The sequence below is a fragment of the Dasypus novemcinctus genome, chromosome 18, assembly GCF_030445035.2.
Source record: "Dasypus novemcinctus isolate mDasNov1 chromosome 18, mDasNov1.1.hap2, whole genome shotgun sequence".
Lineage (NCBI taxonomy): Eukaryota > Metazoa > Chordata > Mammalia > Cingulata > Dasypodidae > Dasypus > Dasypus novemcinctus.
In genome coordinates this window covers 15,756,692-15,771,848 of record NC_080690.1, presented here as the reverse complement: position 1 = coordinate 15,771,848, position 15,157 = coordinate 15,756,692, and the positions used below count along the sequence as shown (strand labels likewise).

Genomic DNA, 15,157 nt, shown 5'->3' with positions numbered 1-15,157 from the left:
TCTCATTGGCCAAATTGTCCATTCTTAGACCCATTCCTGACAAACAGAAGCAGGCTTACTGTGGTTGGCTTTGACCAAACTTGCCTTATCTCTTGGAACTAGGTCCTTTGCTTCCTGAACAAAATCAGTATTCTTTCAGCAAGTAGGAGCGGGGGGTGTGTGCGAATGTTTGGTAGGCAACCAACAGTGTCTGCCTGTTGGCAAAACACACATAGAAACAAACAAACAAACAAAGCCAGTTTCTAAATATTTTTTTAATTAAAAAAAGGGAAACTAAAATTGTTGACCATTTTGTTAAGGAAGAGTAAGGTAGAATAAAGTAGAGAATTTTGTTATCAAATCACACCAGGTTTCTGATTTGTTTCAGGAGACTAGTGCTACTAAAAAACTGTAGACTTTAAAGGAAAAATGTATATAAAGTAAGCTCTAAAAGAAGAGGAATAGAACTTCCAAAACCAGGAAGAAAAAGAATGGGTGTCATTGGGGTTGGTTTGTCAATCCAACACAAGTAAGGAATGTTTCAGGAAAGAGTAACTAAAGAAAAAAAACAAAGAATGAAAAAAAAGTAAGATAAGTAACCCAAGTCCAAATACGTGGGTTAAATTCACATATTTAAAAACTTGCAGACTATCAGATTGGAAAAACAGCAAATAAGAAGTGGTCTGGAGCCTGGAGAGACCTGGTCAGCAAGACACAGCTTCAGAGGGCTGCCCTGCCCTTCCGTCGCCCTTCTATTCCTCAACCCCTTTCTATTCCTTGCTCCATCATTTCCCCTCACTCCCCAACCATTTCTGTCTGGCTTGTCTGCCAGCTCCTGAGTTAACTTTGTTTTTCCAGACTTTGCTTCCTGTTTTAGTGTAGATATGTATAGAAATTCCAGGACTTTTTCCCACCGTGGGGCACCCTTCTTCGGGAGCAGTTGTGGGGCAGAGCTAGCCTCGGGCAGTTGCTGTAAGGGAGCCTGTATCCTACTTCTTCCCCTGCCACACCTCTGCCCCATGTTTGGAGCCTACCATTCCTCCCCTGAGAGGCTCTTCCTTACCCTTGATCTCTTGCAGTGACAACTGAACGCTTCTCTAGAGCTTTACACTGAAAGCCAGAGTTAAAATTGTTGGTTTGCTAACTCTTGCCTGCTGAATCTGGACTGCATTGGAGGTAGGAGGAATGAGAGCTGAGACTGGTCAATCAAGTCATGGCTAGGAGTCTTGCAGGAAGGCATGAGCTAGGGTAGTACTGGAGATTGAGGAGGTCCTGAGCTCTATGACAGCTATCGAGAGGTCTGTGCCAGAGGCTGGTGCCAGCGTGGGACAGCGCAGACAATTTCAGCTAGGCAAGCATTTGTGGTGAAGCAGTCAGTTCTCAGACAGAGAGGACATGCCTCACTGGGATTGAGTTGTGTGTACGTTTAAGGGAGGGGTTGTCGGGTCCCTTCCTTGAGACAGTGACTGGCTCCGCAGGGTGCCTCCTGCCAGAGTTGTTGCCACAGCTATGAGTCAGGGCGTTGCTGGCTTGCTAGCTTGGCAGGGATCTGGCAACAGGGGACCTTCAACTTAACTGTACCACTCCCCCTTAGAATAGAAAAGCATCCTTGGAAGCAGTGGATGATTGTGAAAGTAGCACTGGATGTGGAGCCATCAGATGTGGAGTGGCATCAAAGTGTCACTCCCTGGCTGGCTGACCTTTTTTAGCTTAGTCTTGGGATTCTGTGAATACCTAATGAACAGAGTGGAGGTGACTCAAGCGCTTGAGCACCTCTCTCTCAAATGAGAGGTCCCAGGTTCAGTTCCCAGTGCCTCCTAAAAAGAAGAAGAGCAGACACAGAGAGACATAGCATATGGGCACAGAGAGAAGACAGTGAGTGCAAACAACTGGGTTGCGGAGATAAATAAATAAATCTTTAAAAAAAAAAAACTCAATGAGAGGTTATACCTGAAAATGCCATGAAACTCATAAAGCATCATGTAATTTGAGTAATGACAGTTTGTGCTTTGACACCTTAGAACAAGGCTCTGGGACACATCCTCAGGTTATGTGTAAGAGGTGCAAAGAGGATGCTTTGTCAGAGTCCTGGGCTGGGATTTTTTTCCCACCTCCCCATCCCTTCCAGAGGCAAGTAGCCCCAACATCCAACCCAAACCCAGCTGGGCGCTTTATTTTGATGTTTCTTTTCTCTACCTCCCAAGAAGATTGTGTTTAGCTGTGCTGCTCTGAAACCATGCTCTCCTGAGCCAAATTATGTGAATTTGATGGCTCATCTTCGGGACCTAACCAGAAAATGGCTTTAAAGCACCATAGCCTCCACAGTATGACTCCTGCAGTTCTCCCTTTGGGGTACCCCTAATCTATCAACTCATTGCTCCTGCGTTTCCTTTCCTTTACCTGCATGCTGACTGTGGCCTCCTTGGAGCTTCCATTGGTTTCTTATACCAGGGGCAAAATTGTTCAAGCAAACACCCCTCGATTGGTAGAAGGCCCTAGAGGAGAGAGGGGCCTATATTAGTTTCCTAGGGCTCCTAGAACAAGGCACCACAAACCGGGTGGCTTAAAACAACAGAAATTTATTCTCTTACGGTCCTAGAAGCTAGAAATCCAAAATCAAGGTGTCGGCAGGGTTGGTTGGTTCCGGAGACGCCAAGGAAGAATTCTTTTTGTGCCTCTTGCTAGCTCCTGGTGGTTGCCTGCAATCCTTGCCATTTTTTGTAGATAAATTTCTCTACCCCCTCTGTCCAACTTCTCGTGGCATTCTCCTCCCTCGCGTCTCCGTGTCTTCACACTGCCTTCTGTGAAGGACACCAGTCGTTGGGTTTAGGGCCCACCCTAATCCTGTATGATCTCAACTTCATTCCATCTGCAAATACCCTATTTCCAAATAAGGCCACATTTCACAGGTACCACAGGTTAGGGCTTCAGCACGCCTTTTGGGGCGACACATTCAGCCCACAACCGGGCTCAAGGCCATTGCCGCCCCTGGCCTGCATCCATCCCGGCCGTGAGTCCCTCTGTGCGGCCTCAGCATCTCAAGATCTGCCAGCTCTTCAGTGGACAGTTATTGTAAATGATCTTACCAAATTTGCCAGCTTTGTGTGGCCACAGACCTCTTATGGGACGATAGCATTACCTTACCACACTGCTGGATTCCCCTTCTTAGAGAATGATTTCACGTCTTATCTCTCTGTAAATCTCCAGCCCCAACAGTACAGAGCCCCTCTTTTTCTTTCTGCTGAGTGCGTCAGCTTCCCCCATCTGTGCCCCTGTGCTCTACTTTCCCTCCTGTTGCCACAGATGCTCTCCACATAGGCACTAGATCCCATCTCTTGCCAGTCAAGGACTTTGCTCCTCAATTATCCTCTCTTTCCTGTGTCATTAACTTCTCTCTCTACTCATTCATTCCCATTACTATGTAAACATTCTGTAATATCCATCAGCTTAACCCCCATTCCACTTCCTTATGTCCCACTCCCGATTTTTTTGGTACCACCATAATTGAGATATAAGTCACAATCCATACAGTTCACTCATTTAAAGTATACATTTCAATGTTTTTTTAAAAATATATTAACATGGTTGAGTGTGAATTTTAGAACACTTTCATCATCCCCAAAAAGAAACCCCAAGCCCATCAGCAGCCACTCCCCACCCTGGGCAACCACTAATCTATGTTCTCTCTCGATGGATTTGCCTCTACTGAACATTTCATATAAATGGACCCATACAGTATATTGTCTTTCATGACTGACTTTTTTACTTAGCTTAATGTTTTCCAGGTTCATCCATGTTGGTATCAAACTTCATTCCCTTTATGGTGGAAAAATTTCATTTTCTAGATATGTCACATTTTGTTATCTGTTAGTTGTTGGACATTTGGGTGGTTTCCACTTTTGGATTTTTATAAATAATGCTACTTTGAACATTTTGGGTGCAAGTTTTTGCATGGACATAGGTTTTTTGTTTTGTTTTGTTTTAGTATTTGTGGTTTTTTGTTTGTTTTTGTTTTTTAAAGATTTATTTTCATTCTCCCACCCCCCCTGCCTCCGTTTTCTGCCCCTGTGTCCATTTGCTGTGTGTCCTTCTGCATCCGCTTGCATTGTCAGGCAGCACCGAGAACCTGCATCTCTTTTTTATCGCGTCATCTTGCTTCGTCAGTGGTGTCACTCCTGGGCTGGCTGCGCTTTTTTCACACAGAGCGGCTCTCCTTGCAGGGCACACTCTTTGCACATAGGGGCACCCCTGCATGGCACGGCACTCCTTACACATGGCAGCACTGCGCGTGGGCCAGCTTACCACACGGGTCAGGAGGCCCTGAGTATCGAACCCTGGACCCTCCATATGGTAGGTGGATGCTCTATCAACTGAGCCATGTCCACTTCCCTGGACATAGGTTTTTGTTTCTCTTGGTGTATATACCCAGGAGTGGAACTGCTGAGTCATGTGGTGACTCTAGGTTTAGCCTTTTCAGGAACTCCCAGCTGTTTTCCAAAGCTGCTGCACCATTTTACATTTCCACCTGTAGTGTATGAGGGCTCCAGTTTCTCACATCTTCACTAACCCTTGTTACTATCTATCCTAGTGGGTGGGGAGAGGTATCTGACTCTGGTTTTGATTCCCTGATGGCTAATGATGTTGAGCATCTTTTTGTACGCTTATTGAAATTTCCTACTCCAAGTCAGTGTTTTTTGTTTTGGTTTTTGTTTTCTGTTGTTTTTTTGAGGTACCAGGGACTGGTGACTGAACTTAGGATCTCTTATATGGGAAGCCAGCACTCAACCACTGAGCCACATTGACTTCCCTGAGTTGATTTTTTGTTTGTTTTGCTTGTTGTTTATTTTTGTTTTTCTTTTTATCAGGAGGCACTGGGAACTGAACCTGGAATCTCCCACGTGGGAGATGGGTGCTCAACCACTTGAGCCACGTCCGTTCCCTCCAGTCAGGTTTTAATCCCACCATACCCCTGGAACAACTATTATAAGGGTCACTACTGACCTCTCTGGCCATATCCAGTAGTCTCTTCTCAAGCCTCACCTTACTCATTCAGCAACATTTGACCCAATTCCTCCCTCATTCTTGAAATCTCTTTTCTCTTGGCCTTCCGGAAACAAGGTTGACTCTTTCCTGCCTCATTAGCCATTTCTTTCCCATCTCTTTGTTGCTTCCAGTTCTTCTAGACATTGGAGTGCCCCAGCAGCTCCTTATCCATCTCCCTACCCCACCCCCAAGTAATTTATTCTGGTCCTGTAGTTTTAAAAATGGACTGTGCTCTGATGACTCAAACGTTTTTGCCCAGCCCTGATCTCGCCCATGAGCTTCAGCCATGTGTATCCAACTACCTCTTGCCATTGGATGTCTAAAAGACCTCTTAAATTTAACCCATCACAAACTGAACTCTTGGTTTTTTTCCCCTACCCAAACTCATTCCTTTTCCTGTCTTTTCTGTAACAGTAAATGACACTCCATCCACCAGGTTGCTCAGGCCACAGGCCTCTGTGTCATCCCAGGTCCCGTCTTCCGCTCCCACCCCCAGTCCCAATCCAACCCATCAGTAAAGTCCCTCATAATCTATCCAGCCACTTCCACTGTCTCCTGGCTGACACTTGGGAAGGGATTGGTCCAAAGAGCCGTCATAGAGGACGAGCTACAACCCCTGAGAATCTGGGAGAACTTCTGGGACATGAAGGTCCAGACGGGACACTCCCTGGGAGTGCAGCTACCTTGGTTCTGAGATTTTCTCTCTCCCAAACGGGCTAAGCATCAGGAACAGCATGCCCACTTGGCCTGCTGTGAAGGCACAAGAGAAAACAGGGTATTTGTCATCAGTCCCAGTAGCACTGAACAGATATGCAAATGACTTATTGGATATTTATATAGTTTCTTTGGAGAAATGTCTGTTCAAACCTTTGCCCATTTTAAAATTTGGGATGTTTGTCTTTTTGTTGTTGGGTTGTAGGTATTTTTTATATATTCTGAGACATTAACCCCTTATCAGATATATGGTTTCCAAATATTTTCTTCCATTCTGTTGGTTGTCATTTGTCTTTTTTTTTTTAAAGATTTATTTATTTATTTATTTTTCTCCCCTCTTCCCTCCCTCTCCTGTACCCCCCAGTTGTTTGCTCTCTGTCCATTCGCTGTGTGTTCTTCTGGGACTGCTTCTATCCTTATCAGTGGCACCGGAAATCTCTTTTCTTTTTGTTGCGTCATCTTGTTGTGTCCGCTCTCCTTGTGTGAGGTGCCATTCCTGGGTAGGCTGCGCTTTCTTTCGTGCTGGGCGGCTCTCCTTACGGGGTGCACTCTTTGTGCGTGGGGCTCCCCTATGCGAGGGACACCCCTGTGTGACAGGGCACTCCTTGCGCAGTGGGCCAGCTCCACATGGGTCAGGGATACCCAGGGTTGACCCAGGGTTTGAACCGCGGACCTCCCATGTGATAGATAGATGCCTATCCATTGGGCCAAGTCTGCTTCCCTCCATTAATTAGGTCTTTAACTTCTTTCAGAAGTGCTTTGTTGTTTTTAGCATGTGATTCTTTCATCTCCTTGATTAAATGTCTTCCAAGATATTTTACTCTTTTAGATGTTCTTATAAATGGGTCTTGCCATGTACTTAATAGGTCAGGCTTGTTCTCTCCTTTGCATTCCTTGTTCCCTGTCATGGCTTCCTGTAATGTCCCTGTCATAGCATGTTGCAATTCCCTTTGTCTTTGTATTTGCCACTAGACCATAATCTCCATGAGGACAGGACTGCATATGTCCTGTTCCACACTGTCTCCCTAGCCCAGTGCTGGCCCATTAAGTACTTTCCCCAGCCAGATGGTTCAGGAACTCTGGCCTGCTTCCCTTTTCTGCCACCAGGGCAGTAGGCTGATGCTGAAGTACATGCCTCCCTCCTGACTTTTTTATGTCATGGTATACATAGATTTGACGTGAATGATCAGAGCAGCTGTGAAGGGGAACAATCACAGTTGGCGGTAGACAACTTGAGGGGCAGGAGAAGCAGGCACAGGGAGCTTACAGGATGAAATAAGACATGTGATGTGCTCCTAAGGGCCAAGGCTGGTGACATCTGGTATTTTTAATGCATATCTAAGAGACTTTGATGTTTTTAGCAGGAACCTCTCTCTGTGCCTTTATTTGCCCTGATCACAAGTCACTGCAGAGCTGCACTAGAGCTGCTTAAGCTCCCAACAACAGCTTGGCTATGGGGCTTCCCAGAACAGGGGCTTCAGCCAACTATTCCACTTCCTTGCTCTTCCCAAGCAAGTTGTTGAAACTAGGGCTTTTCCTCTCTCCAACAACGTTGTCCAGTTCCCTTGGATGCCCTCTCCATTGATTTAGAATCCAGAGGAGTTACTGACCCCTCTGGGGAGACATTTTTTTGGCAAGCTGGGTTCTGCCCAGTCCTTCCCTCGGGGGCCACAGTGGGGCTGCTGATCCTGAAACCAGGGCTCCCCAGCTGAAGCCTCCTGCTGCTCTCACTTGCTTGGCCTGGATGCCTCCCATGACCACCTGCCTCATGACCAGCTCTCCCACGGTCACCAGCTGGGAACAGGGACTTGTAAAACCAAGTTCTTTTCTGCTTCCTTAGAAGTTACCATATGACCCAGCAATCCCATTCCTAGGTATAACCCTAAGAAATTGAAAAAAGACTTAAACAAGTACTTGTATATGACTATGTATAGCAGCATTAGTCACATTTGCCAAAAGATGGAAGTATCCCAAGTGTCCATCAACTGATAAATGGGTAAACAAAATGTGTTATAGTTACACAATGGAATATTATTCAGCCATAAAAAGAAATGTTGATATATGCTACAACATGGACAAACCTTGAAAACCTTATACTAAGTGAAATAACCCAGACACAAAAGGACAAATACTGTGTGATTCCACTTATAGGAAATATCTAAAACAGGCAAATTCATAAAGACAGAAAATAGAAGTCACCAGAGGATAAGAGGAGGAGGAAATGGAGAGTTGTTGCTTAGTGGGTACAGAGTTTCTATTTGGGTGGTGAAAATTTTTGGAAATAAGTAGTAGGGATGGCTGTACAACATTGTGAATGTAATGAATGCTGCTGAATTGAACACTGTAAAGTGGTTAATATGGCAAATTGTATGTCACATGTGTTTTACCACCCTTTAAAAAACCCACACGCACCAAGTTCTTTCCCCTAGATGTGGGAGTGGCAGCGGGTAGGGGAGGAACTTCAAGAGACAATGTCCTGGCTTCACTTCCAGAACACTCAGCCCTAGGTGCCCACAGTCCTGGCTGCCCGTTAGGTACAGCAGAACACCAGAAGCCCATTCTCGCCCACACCACCGGGGTGTCTGGATCGACCCCCAGGCTGAGGCATGTGGGTGAAGCTTCACCCTTGACCCCAGGAAGCCGGCCCCTGGCTGGTCCACGATGCCCACAGGCCTCTTTCTCTATCCCACCTGGTCCCAGGCTCTGGAGCCCGATAGACCTGGGTTCAAATCCCACTTCTACCTATGAAGTCATGACCTCAGGCAAATTCCTTCACTTCCATGAGCATCATGTTCCCACTCAGCCTAATGTCTTCTTTATTGGGAAGTGTTAGTTCTGTTCCCTGATGGCTTTGTGGCTTGGCTTGGTCCCAGGAAGTTGAGCTGCCACAAACAGAAGGGGAAGCTGGGTTCCTCCGACACGGAGGCCTGAGAGAACTTCTCTGCAGCTTCTTGCAGCAGCCAAAGGACCCTGAATGAGCTGGCCAGAGCCGGAGTTTCAACAGGGCTGGGCTGCAGCGCCCTGGGGCCAGGTCAGAACCAAGCCAAGCCAGATTTGGAGAGACAGTGGTGGCCAGAGGAGAGGCAGGCAGGTGTAAGTGACCCCCATGGACCCGAACCAGGGCTGGGGGCCCCACTCTCGGCCTTGCCCCCGACTCTTGTTCTGGTTCCCTTGCACATGGCGTAGATTCAAGCTCCTTTCTTTAGAACTAGTGCTCAAGCCATCCCGCGGTCGGCCTCTTCTCCCTGCTCTTGCCCTCCAGGGCAGCACAGGAGCTGCAGGCTGTCAGGGTTACCCGGAGTTCATTTAGTTCCCAGGAGAAGAGACTTGAGGCCCCGAGAGATGGGAGGTGGTGGTACCGAGCCCAGGTGTCTTGATGTAGTCAGGTTGCTTCTCCCTGATGCCGGAGCTACAAGACGGTTAGTGGTTCCCTGAGCTAACCCGGAAATGGTCCTCCCCAACCAAAAGAAGAGGCGAAAATAACGGGCTAGGAGGCTCTGCCTGCAAACTCTGAGGGGCTTCACACAGGCACTTAGAGGGTGCAGAGGTCACTGTGCTGGGGCAAAGGAGTCTGTATTCGCAGGCTCCTGGGATCTCCCCTGGGCCCTTTTCTCTGAAATTAACTGCACGAGACTGGACCAGGAGCCACCAAAGCCTGGTTTTTCCAGTGCCTTGCTGTGTGGCTCTGGGGAAATCACTTCTTGTTTACCTCCTGGCTAATGACCGAGGCTGCGGGGCCGAGCGAGTCCTGGGAGGCCTGAGCGTTAGGGAGAGCAGTGCTGCCTGTGCAGACTGAAAGGGGAGAGCCCCCTCTCGTTGGTCCCGGCTTTGGTTAAGTGGGCGTCTCCTCCGCTGCCAGCTTTATCCCCTCTGGGATCCGGAGGCGGGCGTGCGTGTGTGTGTGATTTGTCTGCACATATTTTTTCTCCTCTGCAATTTTAGGGTCATGCTGCGGAGCCCAGCGTCTGATGCGTGGAGGGGAACCTAGCAGGGAGCACTGCTGGCGCTGGGCCGAGCCGGGCTGGCCTCGGGGGATGCGCAGAGGAGCCGCTGAACCCGGGCCAGCAGGAGCAGGAAGCTGGCGGCGGCCTTGGCCGGGAGCCCGGCAGCCCCTCGGCTGACCCAGACGGCGGTCAGAACGGCACCCTGCTGAGCAGCGCCTGGGACCGGAGGGACCCGCAGCAGGAGTGGGAGCTCTGGGAGCCCCTGCACGGCTGGAAGTGGGGCCCTGAGCTCTGGGAGCAGGGCCCGGCACTGCGGATGGGCAGCCGTGGGGCAGAGCCTGACGCACGGAGGATGTCTGTCCCTGCAGCAGTTCTCTGACACCCACGGAGCTTCCCGGTCTCCTCTCCGAGTTGGGGCCTGGCTCCCCTCGCCTGGCAGAGCCGTTGGGCCAGGAGGGCCACCGTGGAGAAGACTCACAGGGAATCCGGGCTCCTCGAAGCCGGGCGCTCCCTGTTGTCACTGGAGTTCAAGGGCTTCCCCACTGAGGGCACGAGGGGCTGCCTCAGCGTCTGCTCATGAGCCACAAGGACCCTGACTGCTCCAGACTGGACCGTCTCAAGCCGCCAAAAAGGGGGCCCCCCAGAGCTGGCAACCAGCAACCCCAAGGGACTAGAGGGCTGGAATGGACTGACCTCCCCCTTGCCAGGGCGGCGGGAGAGGCAGAGCCTCTGTGGCCCAGCTAGTGACGGAGAGGCCCGGTGAAGCCACGAGCAGGGACCTGAGTGGCCCGGGGTTCAAGGTCGTCAGGGCCAGGGGCAGCCACTCCTGCTGACCTCGCTTCCTCCTTACGTTACGGGAAAGCCTGGCGTGGGGACCTCCCCGTCCCCCGCCACGGCACGTGCCCTTATGCCCTTCGCACGTGGCCTCAGAAGCCGTGGCTGGCCCCTCCGTGGGCTGGGAAAACAGTGGCCACGGTGACCCCCGCCCGCCGCGCCCCATCATGAAGTGCTCGCTGCGGGTCTGGTTCCTCTCCGTTGCCTTCCTGCTGGTGTTCATCATGTCGCTGCTCGTCACCTACTCCCAACACAGCATGGCCGCCCTGCCCTACCTGGACCTGGGGGCCCTGGGCAGCACCCACCGGGTGAAGCTGGTGCCCGGCTACGCCGGCCTGCAGCGCCTCAACAAGGAGGGGCTCGCGGGCAAGAGCTGCGCGTGCCGCCGCTGCATGGGCGACGCCGGCTCCTCCAACTGGTTTGACAGCCACTTCGACAGCAACATCTCCCCCGTGTGGACCCGAGACAACATGGACCTGCCCCCAGACGTCCAGAGGTGGTGGATGGTGAGAGCGGTTGCCCCGCCTGCTGCCCCTTTGCTGCCCCCTCTCTGGGCATCTGACCCGCCTGCTTTGGAGTCCCTCCCAGAGCCCCCTCTTGGGCTTACGCTGCCTGTCTTTTTACCCCAGAGCCTTGCGAGGTGGGAGACCCACTTGATGAGGGTCATGGCCTAGGCCATGGACTAGTGCAGGAAGGAGCTGGGCTTTGGCCTAGAGAGAAGGAATGCTCAGCATGGAAGCCCTGGCCTTCTCCTGGACTCCCCATCTGGTTAGAGTCTGGTGCTCACTGGTGGCTGCAGGGGGAGGGCATGCCAGGGACCACTTTCATTTAGGCCTTCTGGCTTTAAGAGAATGTGTGTGCCTCTCTGCCTTCCCCGGACTCAGGGGGTGACTCCTGCTACCCCAGGGTGCTGCCTCTGTAACCACCCTGCCTCCAGGCAAAGTTCCAGGGACGCCCCCGTGGGGTGACTGGGAACGAAGCCCCGAAGCCCCGAAGCTCAGCAGGGCTTTCTGTGCACGTGAACGGCACCTCAGAATCACTTCGTATGCGAGGGGGGCCTCTGCCTACATGGCCAGCCCAGGAAGCGTCTCTGCTGTCTGGCACAGGTCTGCAGGCCCCTCAACAATGGGTTGATAGCCCCTCCAGCCCGGCCCCCTCCAGTGTGTCCGAGAGGGCCTGTGACCAGCAGGGACCCAGGACACAGAGCAGTCACCCTCGGGAGACTTTGCTGTGGTTGAGAGAGGGGAGGGGCTCACCGCTCAGAGAGTCCCCCTCCTCCCTGACAGAGCCCCCCTGGGTTAGGCGGCCCGTGCGGCTTGCACACTGAGGGGCGAGGGCCAAGGAGGGGCCCAGGTCCGCCCGCTCACACCCTTCTCTCTCCTCCCCTCTCTTCTCTTCGACCCTCCACAGATGCTGCAGCCCCAGTTCAAGTCACACAACACCTACGAGGTGCTGGAGAAGCTGTTCCAGATAATACCGGGCGAGAACCCCTACTATTTCCGGGACCCCCGGCAGTGCCGGCGCTGTGCCGTGGTGGGAAACTCGGGCAACCTCCGGGGCTCTGGCTATGGGCAGGATGTGGATGGGCACCACTTCGTCATGAGGTGAGCGCTGGGGAGCCCGGGTGGCCACGGAGCAAACCTCCAGAGGGGGCATGGCCTCCTTTGGCCTCGCCTTGTAATGTGAGACCCCAAAGCTCCATTCCTCTGACTAGGGCTGATATGTAATGAAAACTCCCACCAGAGGCCCTGCCTGCCTGCTACCCCCTCTCCAGTTGGACCAGGAGTGAGACCCCCAAACCCCAGGTGGATGCCCTGGGAGACCCGCGTCCAGGCCAGAGGAAGGCACCACCGGTGCTTGTTCTGGGCTGCTGCCTCTCACCTTTGTCTCATAAGGTTTAGATCACAGGGGGCTCTGCCTGCTAGAGTCATTCATTCAGCAGACATCTGTGCCCAGCCTTGAGGAAAAGAGAAGTGGTGGGCAGGCATTCATTCCAGACAAAGGCACGAGCAATGGAGGCCTGGGCATGGCCAGAGGGTAGCCCTGTGACCAGAACTGGGGCTGCTTTTTCTGCTCCTAAACCTACAGCCTTTCTGACTTCCTCCCTAGACTTGGCCGGGGATGGGAAATGCCACAGCAGGGATCCTTCCACCCTACTCCTACGTGGAGGAGGAACCTTCAGAATAGATACTGAAACATCTCTTAGGATGAGCACTGCAGAAAGACCAGGTTTCCCAAGAGGTGGGAGGAAGGGCTTTGTCTTAGAAACTGTTGCTGTCTCCATAGCAACACCAAGGCAGCACTATGTCTCTGAGGCTTTCAACATTCCTTGCAAAACCTTTCTCACATTGGGAAATAGTGGGGGTTGGGAGAGAGAGGAGGATGCTAGGCTCCGTCCAGGAACTCAGAGCCATTTGAGAGTTTCCCAGTCCTCCACTTGCTGGCACCCAGAATGGGAGGGAGACAAGATGGAGCTAGAGAGGGGCTAAGTGGCTAAGATTGGGGAATGAAGCATCCATCACTCCAGTGGAGCCCCAGGGCACTTGGGAAGCCCAGGAGAATGCAGTTCTCCCACATGCCTGAAGCTCCTGCCTCCCCTCCACCTGTACCAAGTGGGAGCTTTCATTCTGCACTTCAGTGATGGTCAGGAAGCTCTAGAGTAGAAGCCCTGCAGACCCCAAAGACGTGGCTGCTTTAGACAGCCTGATCAGGCCGGGCTGCAAAAAGGAATTCACAGATGTTCCCTCACAGGGACCAGGCTGGGAGATGTGGTATTTTGGAGTAGACCCCAGAATAGCTTTCAGGAAGGGGTAACAGGGTGTCTGCTGGTCCATATAAGCAGCAGAGGGCAGTGTAGGTGATTCTGCTTGTAGGTATATCTTGGTTTGGAACCAACCAGGAGGTCTCCCACCCTGGAAATTGGATCAATGTAACACCCACCCTGTGAGAGCTCAGTTGGCTCAGCCAACTGGTCCCTCTAGCTGCTTTCTCTCCCCTACATGTCCTCAGCCTTGCCAGCTACTCCAAATGGAGCTGAGCAGTCCCTGCCTCAGCTAGCCCCAGCAGATAGATGCACAACTACTAGAACAGTGCCTGCTAGATAGTAGGCTTGCCATAAATAATATATGAATGAACGAAAGGGACTGGGCAACCAGGCACCAAACTCTAAACATAAATGCACATCTACCCTGCCCGTGCTCCTACCCCCAAGTGGCCCTTGCTTCTTTGACTGCTGGAGGTAGCCAGGGACAGATTGAATTCTAGACTGCTTTGCCCAAGTCACTGAGCTCCATCTCATTCTCCCCATCCTGATCTGGCCCTCTTCCAGGTCTTGGCTTCTCTAGAATGAGTCAGAGCCTCAAAACAGAATCCTATCCCCAAAAGAATGCCACACCCCTTCACTTTCCCTTGGAGGCTATGAAACATCTTTTTGGACCTCTTACTCCATTCATTCCCAGACTTTTGAAACTGGTGCCTGCCCAGCAAGTAGGAGGGAAATGAGGGGAGTGGAGGCTCTGCAGCAGGCCCTCTGAAGGTTTGGGAGGTGGTGACCCTGGCCAGCTGTCCTCAGGAGGACTCAATGAAAGCTGTGGCTTCCAATTCAGTGGAAAAGGCAGATGTTGAGCCTTCAGAAGCCAGCCTGGGGACAGCAGCTTGTCCTCTCCATCCCAGATGAGACGAGGATTGTTTCACATGGATTGGGGGGTGGGGCAGAATCTGGGTCTCTGCCCTGGGACAGAACAGGATCAGGTCTGAGGGCAGATTCTAGGCTTCTGCTTGAACCAGGTCAGAACTGTAGTGCTTAAGAACAAAGACTCACTATCTAGTCCCAAAGCTTGTGCTTTATGACCTCCCACCCCAAAAGTACCCTCCATTCCTCAAGGGAAGGCAAAAGAGAGGAGGAAGCAGGTATTATCAGCCATGATGGGACATCTGGCTGGGCTCTTACCACATCCTGCCCAGCACAGCCCGTGCTTCTCAGTTCCATCACTGGAGGATGAGCAGTGGAAAAACAGGTGGTATGGGAGTCCCTGTGTTATAAAAAGTCTTCACCCAGCCCAGCTAGATGGGCATCTTTATTCTAGGTTTGCAGGAATGGCATAAAAGGCTGGGAGAGGCACCTGGAGACTTTCCTCCCTCCCTTCCAGTTCCCTGTGTCCCCAGTGGAGGACCAGATTCCAATCACCTCCTTTGGTAGTTCTGATTCCACAAGATAGTACACGATTGTCAGGAATGCTCTCATAAATAGTCACAGTAGAAAAGGAGACACCCACAGGTTTGTGTTAAAAACCGGTTCAACTGTTTCGTAAGATGCTTACAAAACATATTTATCAGGAAGTGGACTTGGCCCAGTGGATAGGGCATCTGTCTACCACATGGGAGGTCCGCGGTTCAAACCCCGGGCCTCCTTGATCCATGTGGATCTGGCCCATGTGCAGTGCTGATGCACGCAAGGAGTGCTGTGCCACGCAGGGGTGTCCCCTGCGTAGGGGAGCCCCACGCGCAAGGAGTGCACCCCATAAGGAGAGCCGCCCACCGCGAAAGAAAGTGCAGCCTGCCCAGGAATGGTGCCGCCCACATGGAGAGCTGAAACAGCAAGATGATGCAGCAAAAAGAGACACAGCTTCCCATGCCACTGACAA

General features: G+C 51.5%; 1 protein-coding gene across 3 annotated transcripts in view; it reads left to right on the top strand.

Annotated features, from left to right (window-relative positions):
* The window catches only part of ST3GAL2 (ST3 beta-galactoside alpha-2,3-sialyltransferase 2), a 52,130-nt gene that overhangs the window by 29,626 nt on the left and 7,347 nt on the right, over window positions 1-15,157 (top strand). For all 3 annotated transcript variants that reach the window (XM_023583582.3, XM_004474798.5, XM_058279738.2), the window contains exons 2-3: window positions 9,679-11,020; window positions 11,925-12,118. In XM_023583582.3, coding sequence (XP_023439350.1) covers window positions 10,682-11,020; window positions 11,925-12,118 — 533 coding nt within the window. In that variant the 5' untranslated portion in view covers window positions 9,679-10,681. The remainder of the gene's footprint in view (window positions 1-9,678; window positions 11,021-11,924; window positions 12,119-15,157) is intronic.